At 29.7% G+C, this 20,914-nt stretch overlaps 3 protein-coding genes across 3 annotated transcripts; all 3 read right to left on the bottom strand.

Annotated features, from left to right (window-relative positions):
- Positions 1–1,600: 1,600 nt before the first annotated feature.
- HO173_013088 (uncharacterized protein) lies at positions 1,601–1,819 on the bottom strand (the record flags this gene model as incomplete). The annotated part of the gene is made up of 1 exon (XM_037314914.1): positions 1,601–1,819. One exon carries the CDS (start codon positions 1,817–1,819, stop codon positions 1,601–1,603), a length of 219 nt encoding a protein of 72 aa, XP_037158198.1.
- Positions 1,820–6,377: 4,558 nt separating this feature from the next.
- HO173_013087 (uncharacterized protein) lies at positions 6,378–6,869 on the bottom strand (the record flags this gene model as incomplete). Its single annotated transcript, XM_037314913.1, has 1 exon — positions 6,378–6,869. One exon carries the CDS (start codon positions 6,867–6,869, stop codon positions 6,378–6,380), a length of 492 nt encoding a protein of 163 aa, XP_037158197.1.
- Positions 6,870–7,768: 899 nt separating this feature from the next.
- HO173_013086 (uncharacterized protein) lies at positions 7,769–8,236 on the bottom strand (the record flags this gene model as incomplete). Its single annotated transcript, XM_037314912.1, has 1 exon — positions 7,769–8,236. One exon carries the CDS (start codon positions 8,234–8,236, stop codon positions 7,769–7,771), a length of 468 nt encoding a protein of 155 aa, XP_037158196.1.
- Positions 8,237–20,914: the final 12,678 nt, after the last annotated feature.

Raw genomic sequence — 20,914 nt, 5'->3', positions numbered from 1 at the left:
AAGAGGAGAATCTACTGCGACGATCATAGCCAATTAGGCCTCTGCAGAAGGAACATCAGACGATACATATTTGAACGAATTGAAACCGTCCGATGTCTTGCTCTGACAGCTATTTCATTATTCGAAAGATTTCACTGCGGCAGGAGATAATGTGGGATTCACACCACTAATTAGCATGTTGTCTCCATTTCTTTCCGATATTTCGATACTTCTTATCATAAGGATATGGCCTTTCTCTGTTTTTTATAGGTAATTATTACGGATCAATCCTTTACACTCGATATATCTTTTTAATTAGGCCTTAGCGCGCCTCTCTCTATACATATATGTCTATATACTATATAGATTAAATCAATTTTGAAAGTAGGTTAAAAACGTATAGCAAGCGATTAGAGTTCGATTTAACTTAGGGCTAGGGCTAAAATTCGATTTAACTTAGAAAAATCCAATTCCATTTGATTTAGAAAAATGAAAAATCCAACTTTATGAATTTAATTCATAGGTCTTTACTTATTACTTATAATAACTTAGTCGATCTAATTAAAGAGCGTAGCGAATTTAAATTAATAATAAACTATATATATAAATTTAAGATTTTTAAGCTTAGCTCTATCTTACTCTTTTATATATATTAAGAATATTTTATTTTAATATTTTATTAATTAATAATAATTTATTTTATAGATGTTAAGACTACGCTTTAATTATAGTTATTATATTAATTTTAAATCGCTATCTCTTAAAAAAATTAAAAAATTAGAATTATTAGATTTAAAGAGTTTTAGAATTAATATAATAATATAAAATTAGAAAGAAAGATATATTTATATATCGATTTAGTAGTAAAAATAATTCTTAAGAAAGTAAAGAAAACTTAAAGGAAATCGCTTATTTAAGTTTATTCGCTAAGATTTCGTTAAGCGTACGTTAAGCGTATATAAGTTAAATAATCTAAAGTTCTCTTATTTAGAACTTATAAGCTTCTTTTCTAATATCATTTTAAAAAATCTTATTATTATTATTATTTTTAGATTTATATTTTAGAATAATATTAGTTTTATTTATCCTTTCTATATTTCTAATAAAACTCTTTTATTTATTATTATATATACTTTTTTTTTTTCTAATATCTAATTATCGAATAATTATATTTAAATATTTATAAAGAATAATAATTACGCGTTTAATATAATTATATATATATTCTTCTAAGATTTTTTATTAACTAGCGATCTTTAAATAGTTATTATTATTTCTCTTATAATTTAAATTAAGTTTAAATGAGATTATAAATAGCTAATTTTAGATAGATATTTATTAGTATATATAAAAGAATAAGATAGAATTAAGCTTAAAAATCTTAAATTTATATATTGTGAGGTAGTAAGGCCTCTTTTAATGGAACTGCGTAGCAGCTATACAATCACGAGGTCTAGATGCGTAGTTGATAGAATAGATAGATCAGTTGCTAGATGAACTAATAACTAAAGAAAGAAGAAGGGGAAAGGGGACTCGCAAGTATTTAAGACTTTGCCAAGCATGTTGGATACTCGCCCTAGCTGCGTAGCTTGCAGCCTGGCAAGCGACGCAAGCGAGCCTATCAGTTCGCTCCGAGTACTTCCACCCTTACAACTGCATCCCCCCTCAGGAGGTTCAGCCCCTGAACCTCATCATCATTGCGCCTTGTAATTGAATGCGTGCGGACTTGCCAGTACCACCTGCGCTGCCCATTGCCAGCTTGGACGTAGCCTGAACTGACGTGTGCTGCAATGGCGTATCCGTACTGTGTGCCCTGAGGTCTTCTTGAGCATGTTGTCATGTTTACATGCTGAATCGCGACAGCATCGCTGTGCGCATTGTTGTTTTGGTCAATAGGACATGGGCGTAGTGCTACCCCATTGCGGTGTGCTATTATCGCCATTGCCATGCGCTATTGTTGTGTTGTCACTTTGTGATCGTGGTGATCCTATTGTGGTGATCGTTGAAAGTCGCGCTAGTGAGTACAAAAGACTTACTTCCAGTCTGACTTTTGTTCTTCTTAGCAACAATATCAACGCCGACGCCATCACAAGTAAGTGCCCAGTCCTTCTTCATGTCTGCTATCTTGCCTTCGTCCGTTCTCATCGCAGTATCGCGATAGCGAGCTGCGCATCATCGCAACAGCATAGTATATGCATCGGTTGAGGTGATAGTTGAATGAGGTTGCAGTCACTCAGATCAACTTCACACACAACAAGCACCTCGAAGGATGCTTTGCGATGCTTTGTGGACAGCATAAGGAGCATGCTGACATGTCGACAGTGGTATTAAACCTCCGCTCTCGTGGCCCTTCGGGTTACCAAGTGCTTGTGGCCGTCGTAGTCCCTGCGCCTCGCGCTGTTGCTGGTAGGCATTCACATCCGTTTTGAAGACGTGCTTGGCTAAGAAGGCTGTCAGCCCCCCTCGTCGCTGCTCCCGTCGCCGCTCCCGTCGCTGCTCCCGTTGCTGCTCCCCCCATCCGTGCTCCGGATATCGACCGTGAGTGGAAGAGATGCCAGATAACTAAGAGGTTGCGCTAACGTGTGCTAGTCCCCTTTTGCTGCCGTTGTGTGCGTGCTCTCGCACGTGACCCTCGTGCGGTTTGCACCGCGCCTCCTGCTGGCTCGCGCCAGCGTAAGTGCGGGCGGTGCTCCCGCGGGGGTCATGTGTGCGTGGTAGACTCGGTCCCCGTCTACCAGGGTGATGTCTTCGCTGCGGCCCGCACTGGCGGGGATGTTCGTGCTGCCCTTCGCCGCTGGACCGGTATGAATCCTACTGGCATGTGCTAGGGTGCGTAGCTAACATGCGTAGCGGCTCACCGCGCCGAGGAACTTCGGCGTAACGCCGCCGTCTTCGCCCCTCCTCTGGCTGCTCCTCTTGCTGCCCCCCGTGCTGGGTCTTCCCGCTATCTGGTGGGTCTTCTGGGTAAGCAGTTACTTCCCAGCATGAGATAATAGGTAGGCTAATGCTAAGCAGTGGTGGTCTTGTGTGCGGCCCTGGTGGCCATTTTTCTTGTGGTGCGTGGCGCCTCGGCGCTTTAGGATCGGCCTGCGGGCATTTTAGCTGTTTTCGCTGGGCCTTTTAGCCACAACTCATTCGCCCTTCGGGGCTCCCATACTACTACTGCTTCCGCGGTCTTCCTCGCTTCTTGACCCCCCTTGACGATTGCGCCTTTAGCTTTGTCTTGGGTACTGGTTTGTGTGACTCCTTTACTTGCTCGAAGTCCTTGATTACGCCTTTAGCATTTTCGAGGTACTCTATTGATTCCCACGAAGCTTCGTAAGGTGGGGAGTCTTTCCAGTCAATAAGGTACTTAGTCTCGCCCTTGCGAACTCTTTTGTCTAGCACCTTGTTGACCTCCCACTCTTCTTCTTCATCAATCAAGACTACTTACGACTCCGGATCATTACTACGCGAGTGCCACGGCTCTAGTAGCGATACATGAAATATAGGATGGATTCTTCCATATCTAGCAGGGAGGTCTAGCTTGTAAGCCTACGTGTCTATTTTCTCCAGCACTTCAAAAGGTCCAAGCTGCCTGTGATCAAGTTTCTTCTTTGGTCGCAAGGTGCGTATATTCAAGCTTCGCAATAGTACTTTGTCTCCTTCCTTGAAGGTTATAGCCCTGTGGTTGCTATTGTAGTACTTTGCTTGCTACTTCGACGCTCGCTCCCACAATCCTTTCAGGTGCGATCTTATCTCTCGCAACCATTCTGCTCGCTCTGTAGCAAGCGGTGCTTCCCCCTTAAGATCCTGCCCTCAGGAGCATTTCCTAAGTCTGCTGTGTATCCCATCAGCAGATCTTGCGGGGTCTTGCTAGTGCTTGCGTGCACGCTATTGTTATATGCGAACGCAGCCATCGGCAAGATTTCAGGCCAGTTGTCCTGCTTGTAGTTGCAGTACACCCGCAGGTAGTGTTCCAGTACCTGGTTTTGCCTCTCAGTCTGACCATCGGTCTGAAGATGGAACGCAGTGCTTAGCCTGCGCTTCGCACCCAGGTGCCAACATAGCGTTATCCAGAACTTGCTTATGAACAGGGAGCCTCGATCCGAAATCAAGTTGCGCATCATGCCGCGCAGTGATACAAACTCCCGCCACAAGATGTCAGCAAGGCCATCAGCCTTCAGATCCTTAGTGGTCGCTACGTACGTTGCATGCTTGGTTAACTTGTCTACCAAGACCAAAACAGCATCGCAAGTCTTGCCAGTGTACGGATCCCTTGCAGGTGGTAGGTCCGTGATGAAATCCAGTGTCACAGTGTGAAATGGATCCACGCCACCTGGGGGGATCGACGCCAGCTCGCCATACGGCTTGTGATGATGAACTCGCACCCTTTGGCAATCGGGGCAAGTGCGAACATACTCTGCTATGTCGCTTATCATACCTGTCGAGTAGTACTTGGACCTGATGCCCTCCTCAGTGCGCTTGCGGGCGAAGTGCCCAGCACCAGGTTCATCATGATTCATGCGAAGGATCTCTTCCTTCGTAGCAGGATCGTTAGGAACGTAGACTGCGAGGCCACGACGTAGCAGTCCATCTTCACCGACTCCCCATTTCGAAAGCTCATCCTGTTTAGCAGCGTACCTTTGGCGCCACTCCTCATTCGCAACGAAAGCGTCCTTGCGTTGCAATTTGAGTAGCCATGCTACCATCGGTTCCCGCAGCTTCAAATAGGACCTCTCCGACTCCAAAACCTGGTGAACCAGAAGTCGGGACGACATCGCAGCATCTAGAATGCGTGTCCGTCTGTCGAGCACTCTCTCATCCAAGTCAGTGACTTGGGTATCTGCGACGGTAATACCGTCCAGTTGCTCCGTCAACGCTGCAAGTTTAACTGTAGCAGGTACGCCATTGCGTTCCTGCAGATCAGGTTGGTATTCCTGATTACGAAGCTTGTTTCGCAAGGTAGAAAGGAAATCATCATTGTTGTCCTCGCTACCATCCGGTTTAACAATATTAGACCTTCTTAACGATACATCCGCAGGGTTGAGTTTTCCCTTGCGATATTCGATGGTAAAGTCAAATGCAGCTAATTTCTCAGCCCAGCGAATCTACTTCGCATTGAGCTCTTTTGTCGTCATAAAATAACGCAAGTTGTTGTGATCTAAGATCACACGAATGGGGTGCTTGCTACCTTGCAAGTAATGCCTCCAATTCTTAAAGCCTAGCACAATCGCATAGAGCTCCTTGTCATGGGTGTCCCAGCGAGACTCAGCGCCTTTGAATTTGTAGCTGGAAAAAGCAATGGGGTGCCATTACCCGTCCCCGCTCAGTTGGCTGAGCACACCACCTGCACCTGCGTTGGAAGCATCGGTCTCCATGATGAGCGGTGCTTCCCAATTGTAGTGTTCCAGCACAGGTGCGGTGGTAAACACTCGCTTGAGTGTCTTGAAAGCCTCACGTGCTTCCTCATTGAACACGAAGGGTGGTCTGGTCTCGCCTTTCTTTGCTCCTCGGGTCAGGTCCGTCAAAGGCGCAGCTATCTGCGAAAAGCCTCGCATGAACCGCCGGTAGAAGCCTGCGAACCCTAGAAAGACCAAGATGTCCTTAGCAGACTCTGGTTCTGGCCACTCAGTGATGGCCTTAATGCGCGATGGCTCCATTTGGATGCCGCGCTGGTTTACTAAGAACCCCAGAAAGGTAACCTCATTGCGATTGAAAGCACATTTCGATAACTTCGCATAGAGTCGATGCTCCAACAGTGCGCGCAGCACTTTGCGCACATGCTCCCAATGCAACTCTTCCGTTTCGGAATAGATCAGCACATCATCCAAGTACACCACGCAGAAGACATCGATGTATGGCTTGAGTGCTTTATTCACGTAAGCTTGAAAGGTTGCGGGGGCATTTGCGAGGCTAAAAGGCATCACTTGGTATTCGAACTGGCCGTAGCGAGTTCGGAAGGCGGTTTTCCACTCGTCTCCCTTTCGCACTCGTATCCTATAATACGCATTGCGAATGTCAACCTTGATAAAGTGCTTCGCATGTGCGAACCTTTCCAAGGTCTCTGAGAGCAGTGGCAACGGGTAATTATTCTTGATAGTTACCTCGTTGAGCCCTCGGTAGTCAACACACAGTCGCAGCGAGCCGTCTGGTTTCTTGACAAACAGCACTGGCGAGCCAATCTAACTGGTTAAGGGTCGAATCCACTTCCTCTCAAGCGCAGTATCCAGGTAGTCCCTGATCGCTGCGAGTTCGTCATACGACATATTGTAAATCGGACCGCTTCTGGGTAGCTTCCCAGGTTGCAAGTCGATAGGGTGTTCAACCTGGTCGTACGTGTTGAGACTATTAGATAGCTCTTCTGAAAAGACTTCTAATAGGTCCTCAAGTTGTTCAGGCACGCCAGGGTCATCTAGCTACGTGGCACCACACCGCATAGCTTCATCGCAATTATCTTCACTGCTTTCAGATAGAATCTGATATAAGAGTGCGATAAACGCTTGTCCCAGGCCATGCGTAACTGCTGCATTGGCCAATGACGCAAAGTGCTCCACGTCCACCATTGCGATATCTGCTTGCTTCTCATCGCTCACAGGAAAATCGCGGTAGGTCCAGAACTGCTCGCGCCAATGGATATCCGGATCGACATCATAGATCCAAGGGAAACTAAGAATAAGGTCGTATCCTCGCATATCCACAGCATACGCCTTCAAGGTTTGCTCTTGCTTTTTTCCTCGACTGTCCGCGAGGCCAAAGACCAGATCATGCTTCCCATACGAGGGTATTTGATGACCGTCGATGGCACGCACCATTGTTGGCGCGTGTTCAGGTTTAGGAATCTGCGTCTCTTTGATAAAAGATTGCGACACAAAGATTTCCTCGCCACCGGTATCTACTAGGGCAGTCATCTCACGCTTTCCATTTGATATAATAATTTCGCCTCTTAACAATAGAGAGCGAGGTCGCCGCTTGGTTGATAGCGTACCTAATGCTGTAGCGGCAAGTATCAGGCTTTACCTTTTCCCTTGCCCGATCCATAATTACGTGCTTCGTTGCCCGCAACGTAGTTTAGACATTCAAACGAATTCTTATAATGCCCCAGCTGCTCGCAATCATAGCATCATATCTCAACAAGGGGTGTCTTAGGCTTGGTACGAGAGTCGCCACCTTCGGGTTTGGTCCGCTCAGGCTTTCGGCCTTACGGCGCCGACGAGGACGAACTCTTCTTTTGATCTTGTTGGCCCTTCGTATGCTGTCCCTTAGGCTTAGCATACTGTTGACCACTGCTCCCCTGATTACTTATCTTATCGCTAAAGCGAGTCTTATCTAGAGTAGAGAGCTCTTTCGTTTTTTATAGCCTTTGCTCTATACTCTAATACTATTATAGTAGTATAGTATAAGTAGTAGATTAAGTAGCCTCCTTTATAACTTTCAGAGGAATTTTCTCTACCACTCTATCTCGTAGGCCTTCTATGCGTTTCAGATTAATCACATAGCGGTCTCGCTGCGACCAGAGCATGGTGAGGTAGTCATTGAAGCTGGCTACCGACTGCGCGTCTCTCATAACCGCTTTGGCCAACTGGCGTCCTACGTCATGAGACTTGACGGCTGGGTTGCGAACTTGGTTTAAGCACCACCCCTTGTATTCCTCCCAGGTAGGTTCCCCGGTGTCATGCAGTATCGCATCTCTGGCATTCCTCCAGGTCTGCTTCTTAGCATCCACCAAGAGGGCTGAAGCCCAGCGAGTCTTTTCTTCGTCTGTGCGAAAATCGATGCGAGGCGCCGAGGCGATGAAATCGTCGCAGTCTTAAAGAAACATGACTGTCGAGTTATAGTTGTTGAGGTGCTGCGTGTCAGGCACCTTAATGACGCTTGCCTTCTTGCGGCTCGAATCACGGTAGTGATCATCGCTATGCTCGCGGCGATGTCCTCGCACATTCTGCATTTCGGTCAGCTTGAGTTTTTCGACGACTAGCTGCTTCTCAGCATCAAGCTCTAGGAGTCGATAGCGTTGGACTTGAGTCAAGCCTGCGAAGCGAGGGTCTTCGCCTGCAGGTGGAGGGTGGTCAGGTGCGACGCTCCGGCGGTCATTGTTTCCGCCGACAGTGTTGTCAGAATTCCCACGGATGTCAGGATTGGCATCATGATCGCTTGGTTGCGTAGCAGGCGTGTTCTGACGAGAGTCGCCTGCTGGGTTGGAAACGTCGCCAGTTGGTCGTAATGGGACGTTTCTGCTTCGCAAGTCAATAGAACCGGCTCGCGAGTTACTTGCCATAGCTAAACTGGGCAGCTCCGTGCAAACGGAGTTATTAGAACTGTAAGGTAGCAAGGCCTCTTTCAATGGAACTGCGTAGCAGCTATGCAATCACGAGGTCTGGATGCGTAGTTGATAGAATAGATAGATCAGTTGCTAGATGAACTAATAACTAAAGAAAGAAGAAGGGAAAGGGGACTCGCAAGTATTTAAGACTTTGCCAAGCATGTTGGATACTCGCCCTAGCTGCGTAGCTTGCAGCCTGGCAAGCGACGCAAGCGAGCCTATCAGTTCGCTCCGAGTACTTCTACCCTTACAAAATCGTAGTCGTAATAGCGGCGATAATAGATTAAGATTATTAGCAACTTTAGAAACGAAGAGAATTATAAATAATATTAATCTCCAATATAATAATATTATCTAGCGACCTCGAAAAACGATTTAATTAGAGAAATTATTAATCTATTATAAAAAAAGTATTTATAAATATTAAGCTCTAATATAAGAGATAAACGAGACGTTTCGTCTAATCTTAGAAAACTTTCTTATCGAAAAGAATTAAATTCTTTAAATTCGTTAATCTTTTAATAATAATTAGAAAGAATTATAAGCTAATAAGAAGAATAGATTTTCAAATTATAACTATATATAATAGAAGTTTATTAGTTTTCTATTAATTAAATTAAAGACTTAATAAATCGCGAACTTAACGTCGTTTAAGCGTATATAAATATTAATTAAAATTAAAATTAAATTATATATTAATTCGATAATTATCTTCGATTACTAAAAGTCTAAATAAATTCTTATACTAAGAATTAATAAGTATATTACTTATTTATAAAGCTTTATATAAATCTTTATTATTAATTAATTAATATTTAAATCGTATTAATTAAGCGAGATAAACTTTTAATACTTATAATATACTTAAAAAATAATAATTAAAAATAAAATCTTTTAGAGAATATAAAGTAAATAATATTTCTAATTTATAAGAGAGTTAATAGCGAGAAAATTAAAATTCTTAATATAAGAAATTATAATTATCGCGAAGATAAAACGACTTCGATTTAAAAGATAAACGATCTCGAGATTATAAGTTTAAGAATAAATTTAAAAATAATAAGTCTTATTTAAATAATGTGAAATACTATAATTACGAAGAAAAAGAATATTATATTAATATTTATATTAAATCGAAAAAATAAAAAATAAAAAATCTTAATAAGATATCTATTAATTTAATTAATAATTATAAGCTTTACGCTATCGACTTAGCGTGAAAAAAGAAATTCTCGTTAAAAGCTTCGTAATAACGAGAATAAAAATAGAAGTAATATTCGTTTTATCGTTAATCTATAAAAAAAAAATATTTTTAAATAATTAAGACGAGTTATAGACTCTTATTAAAATTTATTTCGATAATAATATAGAGATAAATATAATAAACTAGCGTTTTACGATTAAATAGAATCTAATAAAGATTAATAATTCTTTATTAAAATCTATATAGATAAATAGAAAATTAACTTATTACTATAATATCTACTCGATAATCTATTATTTATAAAATAATTAAAAGCGTATTAAGCGCTATAAATATATTTTCTATTCTATTAATAAGAAAGATCTCTCGATAGTTTTAAGTCTTTTAATCTTAATTAATAAGCGAATTAAAATAAATATAAAAGATCGAATCTAGCGTTTTAACGTCGAAAAGTAATTACTCGAGATTTTAATATTATAATAATTCGCGAATACTTTATAGAGATATAAGACTATCTATATATTAATTATAGTTAAAATAATAATTATAAATAAGAAATATAAAATTATTATAATTAAAATATAAAATATTTATATAGATAGCGTAGAGGTTATTTTTAAATTTTTTAATAAGTTAAAAGAATATAAAGATATATTCTTATTAAAAGAAGTAAATCGATTATTATTATATAAGAGTCGCGATTATACTATTAAAACTATAGCGAAATTATTATTAAGCTCGCTATATAACTTATTTAATATAAAATTAATAAAATTAAAAACTTATTTTAACGAAGCTCTAGCGAAAAGTTAAATAAGATAGTTTATAAGTTTAATAGAAGCCTTAATTCTATTTATTTTAAAAATGAATAAAGGTTTATATTTATATATTAATTATTATAGATTAAATAAGATAATTATTAAAAATCGATATTTATTATTCTTAATTAGCGAGATACTCAATCGTCTAAATAATTCTAAGCGATATATTAAATTTAATTTAAAGAATACTTATTATTATATATAAATTTATAAGAGCGATAAATAAAAGATAGCGTTTTATATATATTATAGATACTTTAAATATCTAATAATACTATTTAGCTTAATTAACGCATTAATAATCTTTTAGATTTATATTAATAAAACTTTAATTAAGCTAATTAACTAGTTTTATATATATTTTTATATATTTTAAAATAAAGAAGAAGTATTTAAGATTATCTAAAGTAAGTACTTAATTAATTTAGATAATATAACCTTTATATAAATTTAGAAAAATATAAGCTTTTTATTATTAAAGCAAAATTTCTCGACTTTATAATATTTATTATTAATATTATTATAGATAAACGTAGAGTAATTATAATTTAAAAGTAATTAAAATTAAAAGACTATTATAATATATAAGTTTTTCTAGAGTTTATAAATTTCTATCGAAGATTTATTTATTACTATTTTTAAATTATAAACTCTTTAATAGAACTTTTTAAGAGAAGTCAAAAAAATATTAAGTGAGAATTATTTCTATAGCTCGATATTATAGAGTATATATTTAAAAAACTAAAAGACGCTTTTATAATCGCGTCTCTTCTTAAGTATTTTAACTCTTAGCTTTTAATTTAAATCGAAATTAATACTTTATTATTCGCTTTAACGAGTATACTAACTTAGCTATATACGAATAAATAATAATATCTAATCGCTTTTTATTTAAAAAAGATAATTAACGCGAAATATAATTATAAAATATATAATTAAAAACTTCTCGCGATTATTATAATATTTAAATATTAGCGTTATTATCTAAAGAGAAGTTTTTATTTTATTAAAATTCTTATTAATTATAATAATTTAAAGTACTTTATAAAATAATTAATACTAAATAGTAGATAAGCTCGCTAAATAATAAAATTCTTTTTATATAATTTCTCAATTTCGCATAAATTAAATAAGATGAATTCTACTAATATATTTTAAGACGTTTTAATTATAAAGACGAAAATAAATTAATTAATAAGTTCTTTTTTATATTATAATAAAAATTAATTAAAATTAAAAGCTTTTTAATTTTTATTTTAGCTATTATTAAGATAGCTTATAGAGATAATATAGATTATATATATAATAAATATAATTCTAATAGTAAATATCTTATTATATTAAATAATCTAAGTATAAATAAGAGTTTCTTAGATATTAATTCTCGAGAAGAAGTATTTATAAAAAAGATAATATTTAAGAATTTAATAATTATTATAATATAAGAAACCTACTTAAATATAACATATTCTTTAAAATTTAAAAAAATTTAATTTTTAATAAGAGAGAGTTTAAGTAAGATATTTATTTAATATATTTATAATATAGTCGATAAGCGACTTAACTCTATTATTAAAACTACTAATTATAAAAAAATTATTTTATATTTAATTATCGAAGTATTAATAACTAGAAAAACGATATATGATATAAATAATAAGTTTATTTATAAACTTATAAAGGTATTTTAATAAGAGAACGCTTTTATTAAATAGCGTAAAGCTAATAAAATATCGAGTTAGCGAATATAAAGCGTCGATAATTAAGTTTAAGATAGTTAGAGACTATTAAGATATAATAATAGATTATATATCTTCGAAGAAGACTTAATACGAGAAGAGATATTAAAACGCTATTATAATAACTAGAAAATATTACTAAAATAGTATTCGCGTAGATATTAAGAAGTATATTAATATATATAATATCTATTAATATATAAAGATAGAATATTACTATTTCTATAATAAACTAGATATATTTTCTTTACTACTAAGATTATAAAAGAAAGTTATAATAGATTTTATTATAAACTATTCTTTTAGTAAATATAAAGATCGCGTTTATAACTTAATTCTTATAATAGTTAATTAATATATTAAAATATTAAGATATATATTTATTAATAAAATAATTAACGCTATATAATTAGAAGAGTTATTTATAAAGAAAATTATTCTTCGATATAGAATATTAGAAGATATCGTTATAAATCGAAAATCTATTTTTATAAATACGTTTTAATTAGAAATTTATTATTAATTATATATAAAATATAAATTAAATATTATCTTTTATTTATAAATCGATAAATAGATAAAGCGATAAAATTAGACTTTAGAATACTATTTAAAAATATATTATTTAGAGTAATAAGATAATTAAATAAAGCTTTTATTAATCGCGGAATTTACGTATTATTAAAGCGAGTATAAAATAATTAATTATAATCTATTTTTCGCTATATATAAATATTAATTAGAACTTAAATTAATCGCTAAAAATAGCGCTATTAAAAGAAAAGTATTTATAGCGAAAAAACGTATTAAAGAAATCGATATAATTTAATAAGAGTTTATGAGATATTAATAAAGCGTATAGAAAACGTAGTTGAAGTCTTATAATAAGAATTATAAATTATAAAAATTTAATCGCAATAATCTTATTATATTTTCTATAAAGAATTTAAAATAAAAGAGATTAAATAAAAAGCTTTCTAATAAGCTAATTAGTTTATTTTATATTTAGAAATATATTAAAATATAAGCGTACTGGCTATAGCTATCGTTTACTTATTAAATTTACTCTAATTTTTATATATTATTATTAAAATTATATAAATAAAGACTAGAAGATCTAGATATCTCTATATATTCTATTTCTAAACTAATAAAAGATAACGATAAGTATTTAATAGAATTTATATATAAAAAGCGTATAAAAAAGAATAAGATAAAATATCTTATTCGATAAGAAGATTATTTTAAGAAGTATAATAAATAACTTAGTAAAGAAGTTATAGAAAATATATAAGATGTAATTAACGAGTTTAGTAAGTAGAGCTTATAAGTATATAAAGCGTAAGATATAAATATCGAAAAAGAGCTTAAAGGCTAATAATTTTAAAAAATATCTAAAGATAAAGAACTTAGCTATAAGAAGTCGAATCTCGAATATTATAATAAAAAATAATATTAAAAGAATTAATAAAAAATATTAATATCTAAAGATAATAAAGAAAAGATTATATTATTAGAAGTAATAGATATTATAATATAAGATATATATATATAAAACGACGGGCTAGTTAAACTTCTTAAAGTCTTTATCGAAGATATCGTTATTAGCGCTATTATTATTAAGATTACTCTTTAAATCGCCTTTATAGATAAATTTTATCTTATTATTTATCTTATTATCCTTCTTATCTTTCTTCTCTTCTTCTTTCTCTTTATTCTTCTCTTTCTCTTTATCTCTACTATTATTTATCTCGCTTTTATTATTATTACTTTCGAAGTTTAAGCTTAATTTAGAAAGTATAAAAGATATATTTATTAATAAAAGATTAATCTAAAATATAATTAATATAGATATAAAGAATAAGAAATAGATATAAGAAATAGAGATATATATAGTAAAGCGTATAACGTCGTAGATACTTATAAGAATATCGAGGATTTTTCGAAGACTCTTCGCTTTATTAAGCGAAGCCGCTTCGATATTTAGCTTCTTTTTTATTTCTAATTAATTTTTAATATATTAAATCGTTATTAAGATTATATTAAAGTATTTATAAATAGCTTTAAGACGTATAATAGATATAAAATTAAGAGTATTAAGAATAAAAAGATAATAAATAGCGTAAGTATATTATAAATAAATATGAATTATAGTATTAGCGCTAGTAATAATATATTTATTCGCGAAGATTTTTAAGTAAATTAATAGGCGCTATAGATATATCTATTACGCGTTATTTATATAAAAATTTATTATAATATAATCGCTATAAAGGCGAGCGTAATAATAGAATTTAATAATTATATTATTACTATTATTAAATATAATATTATATAAATAGAAAGTATATTTAAAGACTTATCGAGTATAATAATAATAAATATTCTTATTTAATATTAGTAGGGGTTTAGCGTTATAAAGAGCGAGTATAATAAATTATAATTATTAATATATAAGAAATATATATATAATTATATATATAAAACGATAATAGTAGAAATAGTTAGAGATTAATAATTACGTTTATAAAATAACTATATACTTATTATTAAAGTTATTATTATTATTAAAAAGAATTATTATAAAACTATTAGTCTATATATTAACGCGATTAATAATAATAAGATATTTATAATAAAGAGAGATAGATAATTAGTATAAGAAGATATATTATATTTATATTAATACTTATATTAATAATATAATATTAGAGTAAGTATTTATAAGTTATAAAGAATAAAAATAAATAATTCGAGAAGAGTTCTTATATTCTTTATTATAGTATTTTTATTGCTTAGTAATATTTAGTAATATAGATACTAGCGACGCGATAGTAATATTCTACTATTATCTATAAAACCGCGTTATCTAACTATTATTATTATTTCTACTATTATTATTAATTAATAATCGAGAGTATTATCGTAAACTCGTCGCTCTATTAATTACTTTCTTTAATTATTTATAATAGAGATTATTTACTATATTACTTCGCTACTAATATAATATATTATAAAAATAATATTATTTATAAAAAAACTCTTCTCTCTTTTTTATTTACTAAATTTTCGAGATTTTATTATAAATTTTTAAATTAAATATTATTCTCTATAAAATTATTAACTAGCGTTATAAATATATTAGTATTAAATATATTAACTTACTATATATTATTATTAATTAATATTATAAATATAATATTATTCTCGAGAGTAATATTAATATTAATATATAATATATAAATAGCGCGTCTTCGATATATAATAGTTAGTTCTATTATATCTTCGAAATTAATATATATAAAAGAATAAGATAGAGCTAAATTAGAAAATCTTAAATTTATATATATAGTTAATTATTAATTTATTAGATCTACGCTCTTTAATTAGATCGACTAAGTTATCGCGAGTAAATAAACTAGTATTTACAATTATTAAAAATCTCTTCTTCTACTTTTAACTCTTTAATAACTTTTCTACTTTCTATTAAAATCTTAGAATTTCTTTTTCAAATTATAGTCCGAAACTTGCGCTTTTTAATAATTTAAATTTGTTAAAATTTAGTCTTATAATTATTAAAGCGTAAGAACTTTAAATATCGCTTACTAAAGTTCGCTTATTAAAGTTCGCTCTACAGCCCTAATTAAAAAACAGATATACATTATTTGATTTTAAAAGAACTTTTTTGTTTTCTATTAAAATTCTAAGATTTTTTATTTAAATTATAGAACGTAATATGGGCTTTCAAATAAAAAAACAATTACTAAATTTATTCTTATAGATATTTATAGATAAGAAATTCAGATATCGCTTATTAAAGATCGCTTATCAAAATTTACTCGATAGCTCTAATTAAAAAAAATAGTTATAAATTTAATTTATAGGCCTTTACTTATACTATTATAATAAATTAACTCTTTTCTTTTATTTCTCTATTAGAATTTAAAGATTTTTTAATAAATATTCTATTTACTTAAATATCTAAAAATTAAGATCTAAAAGAGAAGATAAGTATTAGATTTAATACTATTATAGATTCTAACGCTACTTATATTAAAGTATTAATATTATATATACTACGAGTAAAGGCCTATAAATTAAATTCATAACCATTTTTTTAATCAGGGCTATCGAGTAAATTTAATAAGCGATTTTTAATAAGCGATATTTGAATTCTATGCCTTTAAAGAATTATAAGACTAAATTTCGTAATTTTTTTATTTTTGAAAAACGTAAGCTATAGACTATAATTTAAAGAAAAAATCTCAAAATTTTAATAGAAAATAAAAAAGTTATTCTAAAATTAAATAATATACACCTATTTTTTTTATCAGGGCTGCCGGCAAATTTGATGAGCGAACTTTGGTAAACGATATTTGAGCTCCTTGCTTCTTAATAGTTATAAGATCGAATTTTACAATTTTTTCATCGTTGAATAGCGCAAACTACCCTCCATAATTTAAAAAAGAAATCTCAAAATTTTAATAGAAAATAAAAAAGTTATTTTATTTATAAATAACGTACACCTAATTTTTAATAAGAAGGCGCGAGAGAGCGAGATTTTAATAATTGCGAATACTAATTTATTTATCCGCGATAACTTAGTAAGTTTAATTAAAGAGCGTAGCGAACTTAAATTTATAATTAACGATATATAAATTTAAGATTTTTAAGCTTAGCTCTATCTTATTCTTTTATATATATTAATATTAATATTATATATAAGTAAAGACTACTAATCGAAAAGATATAAAATATTTTATAAGATATTTCATATTAAGTAATATTATATTATACCCGAGTATAATATAAATATAATCGAATATTATATTATTTTTCTAATATAGATTCGAAATCTTAACGAAATATCTTACGATATAATATATCTATGATATTATATTATGAAATACTATATATATAAAATATCTCTATTAAGATTTCTATATTTAGAAGTATAAGTAGCTATTCTAATTATTATTCTAGTTAATTATAGCTATTACTATTATCTATTATAACTATTACTATTATAACTATTACTATTATAACTACTACTATTATAGTTATCTCTATTATAGTTATTCTTATTATAGCTATTATTATTATAGCTATTACTACTATAACTATTACTATTATAACTATTATATAATAGTAGACTATTTAATAATAAATAGTAATAGTTATAAAAGTAGTAGGTATAATAGTAGCAGATATAATAGTAGTAGATATAATAGTAGTAGTTATTAATAGTAATAGCTATAATAGAAGTAGTTATAATAAGTAGTTATAATAGTAATAGTTATAATAGTAGTAGCTATTATATCGCATTTATCGAATAAATATATCTAAATATAGAAATTCTAGTCGAGATATCTCATATATATATTATTTCATAATATAATATTATAGATATATTATACCGTAGAATATTTCGCTAAGATCTTATATTATATTAGATATGAAATTATATAAATCTTAATAATCTATATTATATTAGAGTATAATATAATAGATTAATATCTTATATTATATTATATCTTTTCGACCAGTAATAAAGACCTATAAATTAAATTTATAAAGTTGAATTTTTTTAAGTTAAATCGAATTTTAGCTCTAGTTCTAAGTTAAATCGAACTCTAATCGCTTAATATACGTTTTTAATCTACTTTTACTACTATAAAATTAATTTACGCATCTATATAATATATAAGTATATATATATAAAGAGAGACGCGCTAAGGCTTAATTAGAAAGGTATATCGAGTATAGAGAATTAATTCGTAATAATTACTTATAAAAAATAGAGAAAGGCTATATTCTTATAGTAAGAAGTATTAAAATATTAAAAAGAAATAAAGATAACGTGTTAATTAGTAATATAAATTCTATAATATCTTCTATTCTAATAAAATCTTTCGAATAATAAGATAGCTATAGATATCGAACGATTTTAATTTATCTAAATATATATCGTTTAATATCTCTTCTTATAGAGATCTAATTAACTATAATCGTCGTAGTAAATTCTTCTCTTATAACGTTATTATAGTAATATACTATATTAATATAATAGAAATAATAGATTAAGTTATAGTAGTATTCTTTGTTTACTAAGTAATAATTTAATATAGAATTATAAAGAGTATATAACGTGAGATCTTAAAGAGCTAAGTCGTATTCTTAACGATAATAACTCTTATTACCGCTTAATTTCTTCGTAGTATTCTCTATAGTATAATTCATAGTATTCTTTATAGTATTCTCCGCATTTATCTATTATAATTTCTTCTCTTACTTTTTTTTATAGAGTATTAAATTAAGTAACTAGTTAAATAGCTAATTAAGTAGATAATTAAGTAACTAGCTAAGTAATTAACTAATAATCTAATTAAGTTAAGATTATTAAGCTAATAGAGTAAGTAGTATTAACTAAGCGATTAATCGAGTATCGCTAACTTAAGAGAAGTATATAGAGGAGAATAATAGCTATAAATCCATTCTTGAGCTCTTTTTAAGAGCTTTATTAACGCGTTTATAAGTAGTAATAAATAGATATTAAACTACTAGCCTCGATTATTAAGTAATAGAGGAAATAATATTACAGCTAATCGAGTATTACTAGCTTAAAAGAAGTATATAGAAAAGAACGATAATTATAAATTCGTTTAGGCTCTTTTTTAAAAGTCTTTTAACGCGTTTATAAATAATAGTAAATAGCTATTAAGCTCGCTTACGGCCTCGATTATTAATAATAACGATTTATTAAGAGATAATCTAAAAACGTTAATAGAGACTCTAAGAGATAAGTAAAAGAAATATATATATCTAAAGCGTTTAATAACGTTTAGACGAGAGATATCGAGAATAAATTATATTTATAATTAATAAATTAGTAGAATTATAAAAGAAATATAATTATATAAATAGATAGAAGAATTATTATTCGATCTTAGACGCGTTTAATATAATATTATAACTATTATATTTAAATATTTATTTAATTTATTAATAGTAGACTAAACTTTATAATTTTTATAGCGTTAGAAAGCGTAATACTAGATTTTATAATTTAAGAAATTATAAAGAAATAATATCTATAGAAAGCTAATTATTTTAGAGCATAAGTACTTCTATATATAAATCTTTAAGAAGAGAATAAAAGAGCTAGCGAGTTAACTTAGATAGTTTAATTAAAAGACGTAATAATCTTAAATTAATAATTAACTATATATATAAATTTAAGATTTTCTAATTTAGTTCTATCTTATTCTATTATATATACTAATATATATTAAAATATTAATTTAATTTTAAAATATATCGCTTAGACTTAAAAACTTAATAAATATTAAATTTATTTATATAACTAATTATAAATTTTAAAATTCTCTTAAAGCTCTTAAATTCTATTAATTAAATATATTGCGAATAAATTTATTACGACTTTATAATTATTAAAAATATATAATCGAATAGCTCTAATTAAAAAATAGATATATATTTAATAAGAGACTCTAATTAGACGAGAGATATCGAAGATAATTATATTTATATTAATGAAATTAATAGAATTAATAGAATTAGTAGAATTAATAGAATAGTAAAAGAATAATAATTATATAAATAGATGAAAGAATTATTATTCGATCTCGAACGCGTCTAATATAACTATTATAACTATTATATTTAAATATTTATTTAATCTATTAATAGTAAATTAAACTTTATAATTTTTATAGCGTTAAAAAGTGTAAAGCGAGCTTTATAATTTAAAGAATTATAAAGTAACTATATATATATCGCAAGCTAAGTACTTTAAAGTATAAAACTTCTATATATAAATTTTTAAAAAGAGAACTCGAAGAGAGCTATCGAGCTATCTTAGTCGATTTAATTAAAGAGCGTAGCGAATCTAAATTTATAATTAGCTATATATATAAATTCAAGATTTTTAAATTTAATTCTATCTTATTCTATTATATATACTAATATTATCGCTAACTTAGAAGAAGTATATAAAAGAGAATATATTTATTTAAGCTCTTTTAAAGAGCTTTTTAGCGCGTTTTATAAGTAATAGTAAATAATTACTAGATTCGCTTACGGCCTTAATTACTAGTAATATAAAAATTCGCTAAAAAATAATTTAAAGATATTAATAGAGGCTTTAAGAGATAAGTAAAAGAAGTATATATATCTAAAGCGTTTAGTAATATTTTCGCGAGAGGTATTAAGAACGATTATATTTATATTAATAAAATTAATAAAATTAATAAAGTAATAAAAGAATAATAGTTATATAAATAGATAAAAGGATTATTATTCGATTTCGAACGCGTTTAATATAATTATAATATTTAAATATTAATTTAATCTATTAATAATAAATTAAATTTTATAATTTTTATAACGTTAGAAAGCGTAAAGTAAGCTTTATAATTTAAGAAATTATAAAGTAACTATATCTATTATAAGCTAAGTATCTTAAAGTATACGATTTCTATATATAAATTTTTAATAAGAAAGCGCGAAAGAGCTATTAAGCTAATTTAGTTAATTTAATTAAAGAGCGTAATAACTCTAAATTAATAATTAACTATATATATAAATTTAAGATTTTTAAGCTTAGCTCTATCTTATTCTTTTATATATATTAATATACTAATTATAAAATATAATTTATACTTTTAAATAAAGAAATATTAATAAATTTAATATTATAAATATTTATAGATAATATAGATAAATATCGCTTATTAAGAACTTATTTACTCTATTAAGAATATTCTTTTAATATTAGCTTAAATAGTCGAGTAATAAAAAATTTAATAAAGTTTAAAATTATCTTATATCGCTCTCGATTCGAATTTTT

Source organism: Letharia columbiana (assembly GCF_014066305.1).
Source record: "Letharia columbiana isolate WasteWater2 chromosome Unknown xfSc0000041_s0, whole genome shotgun sequence".
NCBI lineage: Eukaryota > Fungi > Ascomycota > Lecanoromycetes > Lecanorales > Parmeliaceae > Letharia > Letharia columbiana.
The sequence above is the reverse complement of the archived record's forward strand: the minus strand, read 5'-3'. Positions and strand labels throughout refer to the sequence as shown.